The sequence below is a fragment of the Zonotrichia albicollis genome, chromosome 20 (assembly GCF_047830755.1).
Source record: "Zonotrichia albicollis isolate bZonAlb1 chromosome 20, bZonAlb1.hap1, whole genome shotgun sequence".
Lineage (NCBI taxonomy): Eukaryota > Metazoa > Chordata > Aves > Passeriformes > Passerellidae > Zonotrichia > Zonotrichia albicollis.
This window is the reverse complement of record NC_133838.1, coordinates 7,999,723-8,014,397: the sequence shown is the minus strand read 5'-3', so window position 1 is coordinate 8,014,397 and position 14,675 is coordinate 7,999,723. Positions and strand designations below refer to the sequence as shown.

Here is a 14,675-nt window from a genome sequence, read left to right as displayed (position 1 = left end):
CTGCAACAGAGAAACCCAGAGCTCACAGAGAAACCCAGAGCTACAGAGAAACCCAGAGCTCACAAACCCAGAGCTACAGAGAAACCCAGAGCTCAGAGAGAAACCCAGAGCTCACAAACCCAGAGCTACAGAGAAACCCAGAGCTCAGAGAGAAACCCAGAGCTCACAAACCCAGAGCTACAGAGAAACCCAGAGCTCACAGAGAAACCCAGAGCTCACAAACCCAGAGCTACAGAGAAACCCAGAGCTCACAGAAACCCAGAGCTACAGAGAGCTCACAGAAACCCAGAGCTCACAAACCCAGAGCTACAGAGAAACCCAGAGCTACAGAGAAACCCACAGCTCACACACAAACCCAGAGCTCACACACAAACCCAGAGCTCACACACAGACCCACAGCTCACACACAAACCCACAGCTCACACACAGACCCACAGCTCACACACAAACCCACAGCTCACACACAAACCCACAGCTCACACACAAACCCACAGCTCACACACAAACCCACAGCTCACACACACACCCACAGCTCACAGACTGCCCCCAGCTGCCCTGGGCATCCCTGCTCTGCACACAAGATTGCCAATGCCCTTGGCAACCATCCCAAATCCCACAGCAGCACAGTCCTTTAGGTGGCACAGCAGCAAACACTCCAGTAGTAAAGCTGCCAGCTGAAGCAGGGACTCTGCCTCTGTCTCTCCAAATGTTTTTTACCATCCTTGATTGATTCATGTACCAGAGGATGACTTGATGCAGTGCCACTTAGTTATCAGAGAATATTCTTAGCCATAAAATTTGCTGAAACAAATTTATAACACAAAATACAGCAGTCACTCCACCCCTGGCAAGTGCTAACTTCAGACTTGGTTTCTCCTACAAGAGTGGAGACTTTTTGGAGATCAGTTCAGGTATTGGTTTCTTGCCCTGTAACTGCCTTCCCTCACATACCTGCTCCTCTCCTTGAAGCCCTGGTGGTGCAGGGGAGTTGGATTCAGGGTCCTGCAGCTCCACCCTGGCTGTCCTTTTGCCCAGAGTGTCAGCCTGGAGGAGGTACTCAGAAGAGCCATACTGCTTCCTTCTGGAACTGGACACAAAATCCTTGCTCTCATCCTGTGCAAAGGAAAATAAAAAGGGTTGGGATCCAGGGTCTGTGAAGGATCTGGAACAGCACTGGGGTTCAAGTGCTGTTTGCAGTGTAAGGTGTGCTTTGAGTCCTTTTAGGAAGGAGAGACTTAAACCACCAGGCCAGCTCTGCCATGGCCTCATTTATGTGCTATTTCATACACATCTTTTCTCAGAACCATCCAGTAATTTTAACCCAAGTTATGAGTGCATGGTGACAAAACAGGACAGATCCCTTTGACAGAATTACTGAGGTCCAAGGAAAGATTCATTCTATTTTCTCTCTCCTGTGCAGTTATGGAGGGCAGTGATAGAGAGGGGCTTTGCTCAGAGCCTGGCATCCAGCCAGGGTCAACCCATTAGAGATGCCCTCGTTGGTCCCCAAAGCAGGGGAGAGAAAGGTGAAAAACATCCCTGGACACTGCCTGGGAGCCTTCTACCATCAGAGATGTGATGATGGCTTCCCTTGAAGACAAGGCTGCTTTAGAATTTTGCCAATTTATGCAGCAGACAGCCCAGCTCCAGTGATTAATGGCAGAGGCAGAAGAAACCATGCATTCATCTGCCATTGCTGCTGCTCATCTGCTCCCTGCCTCCAGCACATCTGCACCAACTTTCATCAAACATCACACCAGGGGAGTACAGACTGCACTCTGTGGAACACGAACCCCAGCTCGGGGGCTGCTGCAGGTCCTGCAGTGCCTCAGGTGTGGAGGGAGCTGGAGCAGGCTGGCTGCCAGCAGCAGAGGGAGCTGCTCCCCAGGCGGCAGCACCCACTCACCAGCAGCAGCTCTGCTCCCGGGGCTCCCAAAGCAGCGCTCCAGAGTCAGGAACTCCTGAGCTGCACTGGAGACATCTGTCTGAATCAGCAGGACACAAAGGGAAGGTTGCAATGGAAGAGAGGAAGATTTTGGCAAAACCAGCACAGATCTCATGTTTCCCACATAAGATTCTCAAGGCAATGTCAGACTGTGGATAGTGGAGCTGGGAAGAGGTGACAGTGATACCTCCATAGGACAGCCCAGTGCTCCCTTCTGCCAGAGAAAAAGCCCCATCTTTAACTTAAAAACACAAATCCAAGCTGCTGTGATAAGAGGTATATTATAAGCCTGAAGATATCCCTCAAAGGGCTTTTTTCCAAGGGCACATGTAACATTTCAAGTTGCATACAATTTGCTATATCTAGTCCAACTGAGTATCTGCAGTCTTTCAGGTTAACTTCATACTCATAATTCACAAACTAACAGTACACAATCTATGACCAAGAGATTTGGGACTATGTGGTGCCAAGGGTGATTTTACTGCAAAGTCTGACACAGAGAGAGATCCTGAGCTCAGTTCTGTGTGAACCAACCATGGCTGCTCTCCTGGCACAGAAAGGCTGGAATCCAGCTAATCCTGGATACACTTGGCTTGATCAGGTTGCTGTGTCAGGTGAACCTCAGCTGCAGGGAAGTTCAACTGCACAGCTGGCAAATTTATCTGACAGCAAGGAGAGCACCTGCAGAGCTGCACTCAGCCCTGGGTGGGCTGCCAGGAGGAAAACTGAAAAGAAATCCTGGAGTGCCACTGCTTGGGGGTCTGCAACCAAGCACACACGGAATCAGTTGTAAATGAACACAGTGAATTGAAACTCCTGGGATAAAGGACACCCAAGGGATGGATCTCTCATTTCCCAAGCACACAAACTGCTGTTTTGCAGAAGAACAACTTCAATTATATCAGCTCTGCTTGGATTCATGAATAAACAGAACAGATTGAGTATGACCCACCCTGGCCAGGGAGACAATGTATTCTGTTTCCAAATGTAGCTGGAAGGCCACCCTGTACTTTCTAACACCAGCTAACAAACTTTCTGCAAAGCCAAGTGCAAATTCTGTGCTTCTCACAGCCAGAGAAGTGGAAGAGATTTGAAAATGTAAAATTCTTTGCCTACCTCCACCAGTTCATCTTTGTCAATGCCAAAGTCATTCAGTTATGACCCCATCCCCTCTGCCACCAGCCCTGTCAGATTACCCAGCTCGTTTCCTCCTGCCCACTGCCAACAGCAGGAGCTGCTCAGGAGGTGCTGAATGAACAGCAAGGCAGGAGCTGCAGCAGAACCAGTCTGGTTGAATGGCCAGAAGGGCACCAGTGAGTGCTGCCAGCGAGTTCAGGTGACATCTCCAGAGCCTCAGCCCCAGTGGCAAGCACATCCCACCAGAGCAGCTCGTGGCACTGCTTTGAGGGACTCCCCTCACTGAGGACAGGGAAAGCTCAGCTCTCCTTGTGGCTCTTGCTCCTTTCCAGGTGCAACATTGACACAGAGCAAGGAGGGAGCAGCTTTGTGTTACCAACCACCATCCACCTGCTATGGAGATGCCCAGGAAGCATTTCCAGACCAGGTTTCATGTGAGGAAACCATGGAGCTCTATCCATCTCCACAGCTGCCATTAGAGCTACAACTCTGCCTCACCACAACCCCACTCAAATCTGCTCATTCCCATCATTTTTTCATTGCTACTCCAAATTTAAAATGCTCCATAAAGTCACTCTGAAAAGCATGCCACGTCCTACTTAAGCTGTGACTATATTTCTCTGATGCTACTATGTGGTTATTCATATGGCATTACAAGCCCCAAGCAGATGGATCTCATTTCAAGAAGGCTAAATCTGGTAATTCACACATGAGAAAGTTGTGGGCGCTGTGAATTGTGAATTTGCTGAAGGAAGGCAGCAGGAGCGGGGAGAGGCAGCACTTGGGAAATAATAAAATTTGAAACCATGCAGCCTACAAGGAACAGCCAACCTGGAGAACCTCATCAAGTGGAACAGTGCTGAAGATAGAAATAAGCTGTAAATTTGAAATCATGCAGCCTACAAGGAACAGGCAACTTGGAGAACCTCATCAAGTGGAACAGTGCTGAAGATAGGAAATAAGCTGTAAAATTTCAAATCATGCAGCCTACAAGGAACAGGTAACCAGGAAAACCTCACCAAGTGCAAGATAGGAAATAAGCTGTAAAATTTCAAACCATGCAGCCTACAGGGAACAGCCAACCTGGAGAAGCTCACCAAGTGCAAGAGTGCTGAAGATAGGAAATAAGCTGCAAAATTTGAAACCATGCAAGCTACAGGGAACAGGTAACCAGGAGAACCTCATCAAATGGAACAGTGCTGAAGATAGGAAATAAGCTGTAAATTTGAAATCATGCAGCCTACAAGGAACAGGCAGCCTGGAGAAGCTGACCAAGTGCAGGAGTGCTAGGACAGGGTACTCACAGGGGGCGTGGAGCGCTGCCAGGCAGCAGCTGCTGCAGGGTCACTGGCACAGCTCCTGCGGGGCACCAGCTCAGGGGCACTCAAGTTGCTTTTGGTCCTTCGGGAGCCCAGCTCAGGGGCACTCCAAGAATTAGCTGTGGCACTTGTCCTTGAGGAAGGCTGCTCCATGAAGTCTGCTTTTGAACTACTCCCTTCCCCTTCTAAAAGGTCCACTGAGGATCTACACAAGTTTGTGGCACTGGAAGTTGCACTTTTCTCCACTTTGGTTTGAGAGTCCTCCAGGGAATGCAGGCCTTGCCTTGCTCTCCAGGAACTTCTGACAGTGACGTGCTTTGTTTCGGATGAACCTGCATCTGATGAGCCGTGGCTCTTCCAGCTGATTGTCTCCACAGGCTCTCTGGAAGAGAGCTGATTCTCTGCACTGCTCCTCTCTGTCAGTTCAGAGGTCTTTAGCATAATGCTGCTTCTCGAGACCACTGTTTCAGCTTTACTCCTCAGCACTGCCTCCCCACTTCTGTCTGCCTCAGATGACTTCAGAGCACTTCTATTTATTGATGCCTCAAAGGGTGAAGGGACATTGTTTGTTATTGGTGGTGAAGGCTCATTTGAAGCCACTCTGATGTTGCTGGTGGAAACATGCCTTTCCTTGGCTGCTGTATCTGCAGTGGTCCTTGAAGCTGTTGGCTCAGAAGGAAAGATTGTGATGCTGCTTGTCATTTTATTTGTTACCATTTTAAAAGTAGACTTCTGTTTTTCTGACTCTGCCTCTGAAACAGTCCCTCCCATGATTGCCTTCATATCCTTCTCAACAATTGCAGGTTTAATGATGGCTTTTGATCTCAGAGCTTCTCTAGGGCTGAAGGATCTTCTGGATTTCAATTCTCCAGTGCTGGCATCTAATGGTTTTATGCTCTTGCTAGAGTCTTCATCATTCACAGTTTTTTTGTCATTTTCAAAAAGGGATGCTCTAAAAACTCCCCTAGAATTGGAGAACTGCTTGGAACTGACTTTCTTTCTTGTCTCAAAATCTGACAGAGCGTTTGGTTTTTTGCCTCTCCCTGATTCTTCATCCGAATTAACTTTTTCCTGGTTACTCTGTATGGTTTTAGAATCAGTTTTTAAACCCATATTTACATGATCTGCTGCTGAACTTGAAGACTGCTCAGTGCCTTCTTTATCAAGACCTGTGAGAAGCTGCAGAATGTCCTCCTGACTCCTGGAGCGATGGGAGCGCTTTGTCAGCGTCGAAAGCTTCCCCCTTTCAGGTGATGTGTCTGCAGCTTCCCTTTCCTGGGAGATCACTGCCCTTTTGGCCCTCCCCTCTGAGGGCTGTCTGTGTGATGAGGCAAAAGTGCTCGCTGCTTCCACTTTGGAGGCAGCAGGCTCTGAGGCTGACCCGCTGGAGGACACGTGGTACCTGTAAGCAGAGGCTGTGCCATTGGCAGAGCTGTGGGTACCCCTGGTGAGCTGTGGGTCCCCCAAGCCCTCACTGACCTCAGCCTGACTTGTCTTCAGCCTCTCAGACAAAGAACCCGCTGATTCTCCTTTGCTCGGCTTTTCATCCCGTGCGTCAGCGCCGTTCTGGCAGCTCCCACGGAACACCTGAGACGGCTTTTCCACCTTGGATCTCAGGCCTGTGTCACCAACAGCTTTGGAAGGTGCTTTCCAAGCCTTCTGCTCCTGTGCAGCAGGAGGATACCGGCTGAGGACAGATGGCTGCTCTTTGGATCTCTTCCCCTCGTTCTGCACCACGCAGCTTTCCTTCTGACCGGAAGAAAGAGTGGAAACTAAAGATTTCTCTTCCAGTCTCCTTGTATCTGTGGCAGCAGCGTCTGAAAGGGCAGATGCAGCAGAAGCTTTCCCTGCTTTTCTGTTCATCAGGCTTGGACTGGGCACCCTTTTAGCAGCGTGGCTGTAGCTGTCATTGCTGAGGGCAAGGTCTCTGTTCCGCGCTCTTTCCCGGCGCTGCTGTGGTGAGAGCTCCCTTGGCCTGTGCTTAGCAGCTGCCAAATCAGCCAGGACACCTCTGTATTTAGGTCTGTCGTGCTTTCCCCTGCTAGAAAAGCTTGTATCTTCATTTTCAACTTCTCCGTTCTCCAGCTCTTTCTGTTTCTTTATTTGCATTTTTATTTCTTCTAGCTGACCTGTTAAGAGTTTGTTCTTATTCTGCTCACTCAAGTAACTGTCTTGCAGATCATTATTTTTGGCTCTCACTTTTTTCAGTTCTTCTTCTAAAGATTCAAAATGTTTGATCTGAATTTTAAGTTTCTCAATTTCTTGGGTGAGATCTTTCACTTTGTTGTCTTCCTGGTTTTTATTCTTTTGGTTTTCTGATTTATTCCTGGTTTCATTTTCTACGTGTTTCAGGTAATCCACACTTCCCTTCCTCCTGGTCTCCTTAGAAGGCAGTGCAGAAGTCAAGTCATCTTCAATTCTGATATCATTCCTGTCCAGCAGATTGTTGGATGACCTTTCTAGCAAGTTGGATGCATTTCTGGTTTGATCTGCCCTATTTAGTTTATTGTTTTGTTCTAATTTCTGTGTTAGCTCCTGGATTATTTTTTCATTTTGCTTTTCTCTTTCATTAAAATGTTTTCTTTCTGTGATGAAGCTCAGGGCTAAGGATTTCAGCTTTTCTAGCTCAGCTGTTAAAGTCTGCTCAGTTTTATCCAGCCTGTCCTCAGATGATTCCAGTTCTTTCACTTTCACCCTAAGTATTTCTAATTCTGTAGATATCTTTTTGGTCAAGTTCTTCTCTTCATTGAGGCTAAGACACAGCTGGGTGCAGTCGTTCTTGCTCCTGCTGAAAGCCTCCTCCAGCTTCTCCAGCTCTGCCATTCTCTTCTGAAGGAGTTCAATTTCTGACTTCAGATCTCGAGTGAGGCTCTCCTCCTCTTCAAGCTTTTCTTTCATTAATCTGCAAAGCTCTTCAGCCTTCCTGATTTCTTCATCCTTGCCTTCAATCTTCAGCACTCTTTTCCTCAGGGCTTCAATGTCAGCCAGCATGCTGGAGTTGCTGCCTTCTGCCTGGATAACTTTGTCCTGGAGGTCCAGCAGTTCATCCTCTGCTTTCTGCAGATTTTTTGTTGCTTCCTCCAGCTCATCAAGGCGGCGACTGAGGCTCTGCAGTTTGAAACGGAGGTGTCGGTTTGAGGTTTCCTTGTAACCTGTACATTCTGCCATGATTCTTTTGTTCCTTTCAGAACAAAGCTTTTCTTAGTCTGGGTGAATGGTATACACCTTGTGTATCTCCAGTATGTTGTTGTTCCTTTGAGTGGAGGCAATCTCACCCTGAAAGAAAAAAATGCTCCAAATCAATATAAGAGCTCAGAATATAAATATATTCACAGTTAAGTTAGGCTATCAATGTTTATATAAATAACTTTTTAATTAAACACATTTCTGAGTGCTACATTATGTGAAATGAAATTGCAGAGAAGAGCCACAGTCCATTTACTTTGTGACTATGAGTCATTTAAATAGTGAATCCTAGTAAAACTCTGCAGTGTTTGATATCAGATTACTGCTTTGAGTTGGTTAAAATGTGTGAAGTTGGGGTTTGTTGGGGTTTGAAGTTGGGTTTTGTTACTTTGTGACCAAAACCAGCCTGTTCCCCACGGCTAAGGGCAGGAAGGGTCCTCGATGCTGCTCTGCCCAGGTGGTTTGTGCACCACCATGGAGCCTCAGCCAGGGCTCCCCAGCCTGGGCAGCTGCTCCCTGTGAGATCACAGGCTGGAGAGGGTCACACTGGGGTGCAGAGGGTCACACTCATGCAGGATTCAGGCCCCTGTACATGCAGCAGACACCTCTCTTTCCAGCCCTGCACCTCTCTCCTGAAGACACCCTGGTGATGAAGGTTCAGGAGCCATGAACAGAATCAGCAAAAGGCAAACCCCAGCCATAACTGAGGATGGGGCAGCCCCCCATGCTGGCTGGCAGATGGAGGGCACTGGGAGCTGCTGCCATTTGACACTGCCAGTATTTCTCCAGCATCTCAGGCTGCTCAGCAGAAATCTTCACCTGGGTTGTAGTGAAGATTTCACATCCCAAGGACACTCTACCAGAGGAGTTTCAAGTTTCTCCCTCCCTTTTCCAAAGCTGCTGTTGCCCCCAGCTGCCACCCACTCACCCACCCAGGAGATGAGCAGTTGCTTATCCCTCTCCTTGCTGCTGCTGACACGAGCAGCCATTAGGACTCATCAGCACACGGACACACTCAGTGTGAACTATTCCAGCTCAGCTCAGAGCTGGCAGGGTGGTTTGTAAAAAACCCCTCTGTGCTTTGAGGGAGCAGCAGGAAAGGGCCCCTGGGAGGATCTGAAGTCCCCTGTGGCACTCAGCATTAGCACTGGCCTGAGGGGCCTGAGGCACGGGAGGGCTGCTGCAAACCTGAGTGGAGGCAGGATGACTGCAGCTCTGATCTCAGCCTTGCTCAGGAAATCTGTCTTGCACCAGAACTTGACCTCCACAATTTCTGTGGAGCTCTGTGCAGAGGAAACACGCAGGAGTTTCCTAGGGCACAGTGTGATGAGCAGGATGTGAGCAGTGCCAGCAAGGGAGGCAGCAGCGCCCTGACACACAGCCTGGGCTGGGGGGATCCATCTCCAGGCGGGCAGGGGGCCCAGGCTGCCCCACCATGGGGACCCACTGGGCACCTGTGGGACCATCTGGGGGTTTGTGGTCAATCCCACACGGTTCAGCTCTTCAGCCCCTGAAGGAGCACTGCAAACAGCACCAGGAGAGGAACCCTGGTGTCCTGAGCACAGCCTGGCCACGTGCCTGTCCCCTCCCTCACCACCATGGCCGTGTCCTGCTCCTTCCCCCAAGCTGTCCCCACACTGCTGAGGCCACTGCAGCTGCCTGCAGGCAGGAAAGGCTGTCCAGCCCCAGCAGAACCCCAGGAATGGCACTGGACCAGCACAGGAAAGGCCACAGAGTCTGAAAACAAAAGCTTGTCCCTGCCAGGCCAGGAGCTGGGAGTTAATGGTTAACCCAGCAGCAGCTGGGCTGCAGTGAGAGCAGCAGGCAGGCAGAAATGCACAGGCCTGGGGGCTGTGGCGCTGCTCTAACACTGCCACGGGCTCCACACAGGCTGGGGGACATCACAGAGGGGCTCAGGGCTGGCTCTGGAACATCCCAGAACCTCCCCAGCTGACATGATTTACTGCCAGAGAGCAAAGAGGCTCAATCTAATTCGTTTAATAAGGAGAAGGAGATGTAAAGCAACACCTACAAACAACAAGAGCTACAAACAAAAGGATCTACAACAAATCTCCTACCTGGAGGCCCTTTAACATTCTGACATAGCCAGAAGCAACCTCAGTGCTGGGAGACAGAACCAGACCAAATTATTATTACAAACAGAGTGCACATGTATAAGATTGAGGGGAATTGGCCAATATAAAATATTATCTTAGGTACACATAGATACACAGATATATAGGTATTTGTATCTCTGAATGTTTTGAAGTCATTACTTGAGTTAGGGCTTGGACCACAGAACTCAAGAGGACTTACCTAAACTACTCTGGCTGTTTGTGATTGCTCTTCTCCAGTCTGTCAATGATATTAAAGAATTAGAGCAAATTGTACAGTATTCAAACACTGGGACTGTTACTAATGCTAATTAATATTGTTGGTGGATATTTAAACAGGAGATGTTAAATAAATCTGATAAGGGTTGTAAATGCACCGAACAATCTGATATGGATGTATGGACTTCATATTTTTCTCTTTTGGAAAAGTGAGCAGTTTTCAGCCTACCTCTATCTTACAAATTTTGGAACTAAATCCCATCAAATACTCAAACCAACAAGGCCCCAAAAACCAATCAAACAAAAAAAACCCCACCCCAAACAATTGAAAATCCACACACAAACAAAAAACCGCAATAACAACAAAAAACCCCACCCAAAAGTAAACAAACAAAAACCCCAACCAAAACAAAAAAACCCACAGGAAGAAAAGAGGATGATAACTTCCATAACAGCAAGTAAACTGCGGCAGTGGCAAATGTAGTAGGGGGAGTTGAGTTTAACAGAACCATCTGAGTCAGCAATAAAATCAGATTAAAGACTGGCAGGTTGCATTCCTGGACACACTGAAAAGCTGAATGGTCACAGCACAGCTGATGTGCTCCTGCAGCTCAGGACAGCTCCTCCTGGCTGTACCAGAGGAAACACTGAACAGAAATACTCCTGCAGCAATAGGGATGCCGTTATTTTCTATGTGGTACTGGCCTGTATATTGAAACACCAAGACTGATGCATCTCCTTTTGCTCAGCTCTAAAGTCTTCTAGATTAAAAGAGGAAAAGATGCTCAGCTGCCTTCACCTGACCTTGCCAGGGAACAGGACTTGCACAGGAGGAGAACTCTTCCCCCACTGACAGCAAAGGGGGCTCAGGGATCTGGATGGCAGCTGTACCCCAGCAATGATGCCACGCTCTCTGCAGGGCCAGGCATCAAGAACATGAACTGAAAGTTGAGGAAAGCTTTGGAAAAGCTCAGAAAAGCAAATCAGGTGTGCTCCTTGATTCTTTAAAACTGATCTGATTTTTTGCCTCAACAACAAGGGCAGCCCTGCCTTAAGCCAAGAGGCACAACAGCATCCCTTTGCATTTGAGTTCTGAAAGAACATTTTTCAAATGAGACACACAGGAAGCCTGGGGAGCCTCCAAATACCTGGTACTCAAATAAAACACCAAGGCAAAATATGTGGCCAGTAACTATCTACAGAAAAAAGAAGAAAAACCATTTTGTCTGATCTAAAATGTTCTTTATTAGAGCACATGGAGTCAAACCCCAGCTTCACACATTTTAACCAATTGAAAGCAGCACTGTAACACCAAACACTGCAGTGATTTACCAGGATTCACTGTTTAAATGACTCATTCTGATCCTGCTTTCCCCACAGGTTTATCATTGGGTTGTCTGATCTTCCTCAACAAGTGTGCTCATCTCCTAACTACACTCATATTTAGCATTATCAATGGCCTGCTCCCACAGACTAAGGCAGCCTTTTCAGCCCTTTGAGGGCTCTTCTGACTCTGCATGGTTTTGGCTATACAGCTGTGAGAATTCAGTGTTCAAGACATTTACTGGAGTTAAAATTCTCAATTACCCTTAATAGTCTTAATTTTTTTTCCTGCACACTCACTTTTGCTTATTACCTACTATTTATGAAAATGTTTCTATAGCAGAATTGTTGGACTTAACTTCCCTTGGAATAACTTTATGTTGCCTGCACAAAACACATACAGTCACTTCACAGCTGTGAACAGAGGGAAAAACCTCCAGCTAGAAACATTTGTGTTAGCTAAACACTGCATGAATTAGGAGATAAGAATCATCTATTTCAGGAACAACAATTAAATGGCTGCTACCTGAGACCTGCTCACATCATCTCTGCCAGAGCTCTCTATGCCCACAGTGCTGCTCCTCTCCAGATGGAAGAATCATCTCACCCTACACATCCTTGCTCTGGTTTGTTGGGATGAATCCCACAGGCACCCACTGCTCCTGATTTCAGCATGTCCCCAAAACACTCATCTGGGAAAATAACTGTTGGAGCAGACTCCTGTTAGGCCAAGATAGAAACCAGCAGCTGCCACACATGCCTGTCAGGCACTGAGAGACACTGACATCGCTCACAAGCACATTTTGCATTTAATCTTTGGGGGTTTTTAATCTTTTTGCTTGCACTTTTATACTGATATTGCAATATCAGTGTGTTTGGGTGAGCCTGAGGTGCCAGGGATGGCCCTGCTGGGGTGTCACAGCCCCCATATATGACACATGTGGCTTTGCCCAATCCTACAGGTGAATGAGAATTATTAATGCCTTAGTCTCCAATCTCTTTTTACTAATTTATTTGTCTGTTCTTGCAGTTGCCAGGGTTTCCCATAGCCTCTGAGAGCAGCACTCATCAAAGGCAATAGAAAATCAATAGATGCAAGCACAGCTATAATCAGAGAGTAGAAAAGCAATTTGCCTCATTGAAGTTTGAGTCCTTGGGATGCTGTGTGCTGTGAAAGCCACAGGCTGAGGTTTGCATTCCTTGGCTGCCAGGTGGCCCAGAGTAAGGTGAGGAGCAGAGCAGGGCTATTGTCCTGTCCATGTTCTTATGGGTGTAGCACATACCTGCTACTACTCCCTCCACTCCCCTAAATGCTGAGGTGAACTTTAATCCCCCCTGTTCTATTTTCTGCTAAACTATTATTCAGAATACCCCTGCAAACTGTATTTTTGCATTGAGCACAATGCTAGGAGTGTTTGGACACATCTGGGGAAATGGAACCTCAGGCAATATCTCAGACTATGAATTCAAACTACATCAGGTGGCTGAGAGTCACTTCAGGCACGAGGGCAGCTCTGTGGGTGCACATCAGCAAAACCTGGGGCAGCAAGGGAATTCCTCTGGGCAGTCCCCAGTGGCCAAGCAGGTCAGGGAGAAGCTGATGAAACTGTTCTAATTCAAACTTTTCCTCCTCAGGTATAGTTTAGATGTGCTGGCTGGATTCTGCCCCATGTGCACACAGACCTGCAGGTTTAATTAAAACATTTCTGGTGTTGCACACGTGTGGGAGGGAGTGTGAACATGTCATGCTCCCAAACAGAAATGCTGCTGATGAATCATGCTTGTACCACAGCTCAACGTGGGGAGAGCATCACTGGGACTTCTCTTCCCTGCCCCAGGGTGAATGGGCTGGGAGGAGTCCAGCATGTCATCCTTCATTTGCAAAGTAAAATTTCTCTACCATCTATCCAGAAAAGGGACACAGGTGTCACAAAATGCAGCAAATGGCAATACTGCAGCCAGAACCTTCAATCAGTTAAAAAACAAGGAAGGAAAGTTTTTCTTAATAGGATTTTGCCTTTTGCAAGTTCTTCCCAGCACCTGGGTTTTGTCTTGACACAATGACACATAGTCATGAGAACAAGAGAAAAACACTCAAGAAAAGAAAAAGGATATAAAACAAGAGCCAAAGTGCCCTATGTGACATCAACCCTGCATGCCACCTGCAGGCATCCAACAACCTGGGACAGCTGAGGGGGCAGATTGTGGATTTGCTTACATGGGAAGGGACAGGGGCTCCCTGGCCCCACTGAACACAAAGTGATTTTTGGGGATGCACATATTTTGAGGGATGAATTGTCCCAGAAATAGCTGCATCTAATGGGAGAGGAAATTCTAAAAGTCAGAAAAAAGCTCAGCAATCTGGAAGTGGATTGACTATTGACCAATACAATGTGAGACTAGAGATGTGAAATGATGAGACAGCAGTCAAAAATAACCACAGTGACCACAATCTTCATGGAAACTCAAATTCTGACACCAAATAGCATCCACAGCAATGTGAGGCACTGCAGCAGGCTCTGCAGATGCCAGAGAGGATCTGGCACATCACTGAGTCACACTGACCCTACGTCGAGTGAACTCCTCAGCACTGCTCTTCCTCTTGCAAAATAAAATAAATTTCCCTATATGGAGCTGGCAGGACCAAAAAAAGCAGCAGAGCATAAAACCACCCAGGGCTGCTCACAGCAGATGCTTTGAGCAGCACTGGGGTTTGAGCAGTTGTGTTTTACCAGGCACAGCAGAGATTTTGCTTTCCTCTCCAAAACCACTCTCCTCCAGCTCCCCCTTGAAATCACTGCTTGATGCTCACTCAAAGCAGGTCTGAGCATTTGCTGAGCAGCTGCAGCACCTTCCTTTCAGCAATACAGAATTTCACAAGAGGGCTGCTAGTGGCACCCTTGCCCTGGGAGCTCCAAGGCAAGGAAGATGTTTCCCATGCTCTGGAGCTCTTGCTCAGCAATGGATTGATACTCCCACAGCCCCTCAGAGTGCTGCTCCCATGTGCCATCCTGCACTGGAATCAAAGCTGAGAAAGATGTTTTATTTCTCCCCATGCTGCCACTTGTGCTGTCCTCAGAAGCAGATTTGACTGTCACATTTGATTTCACAAACACTATGCAGGCATCTCTTGAGCGAGTCACAAACTTGGCAGCATCCTGCAGATGGCATGGGAAAGGCAGCCCCAGCTCAGTGGTGCTTTTGTAATCATTGCTGGACACAGAAACCTCCCACCTCCTTCACCCTCCATCCCTCCCTCCCATCTCCATCAGCTCAGCTCTGAAGGGACTTCAGGGATGGCTCTCACCATCACTTCAGCCCCAAAATATGTGCTAGCATGGAGGTAACTGAGCCACCCATGGGCTGGCTGAATGGCCCAGATTCACTGAAAAGATTCAGAGCAAGCAAGATCCAGAAAATTGCTAGAAAAAT

The 14,675-nt window shown here is 47.7% G+C and overlaps 1 protein-coding gene across 4 annotated transcripts in view; it reads right to left on the bottom strand.

The window, feature by feature from the left end:
* LUZP1 (leucine zipper protein 1) overlaps positions 1–14,675 on the bottom strand; it is a 33,497-nt gene that overhangs the window by 5,121 nt on the left and 13,701 nt on the right. For all 4 annotated transcript variants that reach the window (XM_074555725.1, XM_074555727.1, XM_074555728.1 and 1 more), the window contains exons 2-3: positions 4,387–7,677; positions 952–1,113 (exon numbers count right to left, since the gene is read on the bottom strand). In XM_074555725.1, the coding sequence (XP_074411826.1) occupies positions 952–1,113; positions 4,387–7,569 (3,345 nt within the window). In that variant the 5' untranslated portion in view covers positions 7,570–7,677. The remainder of the gene's footprint in view (positions 1–951; positions 1,114–4,386; positions 7,678–14,675) is intronic.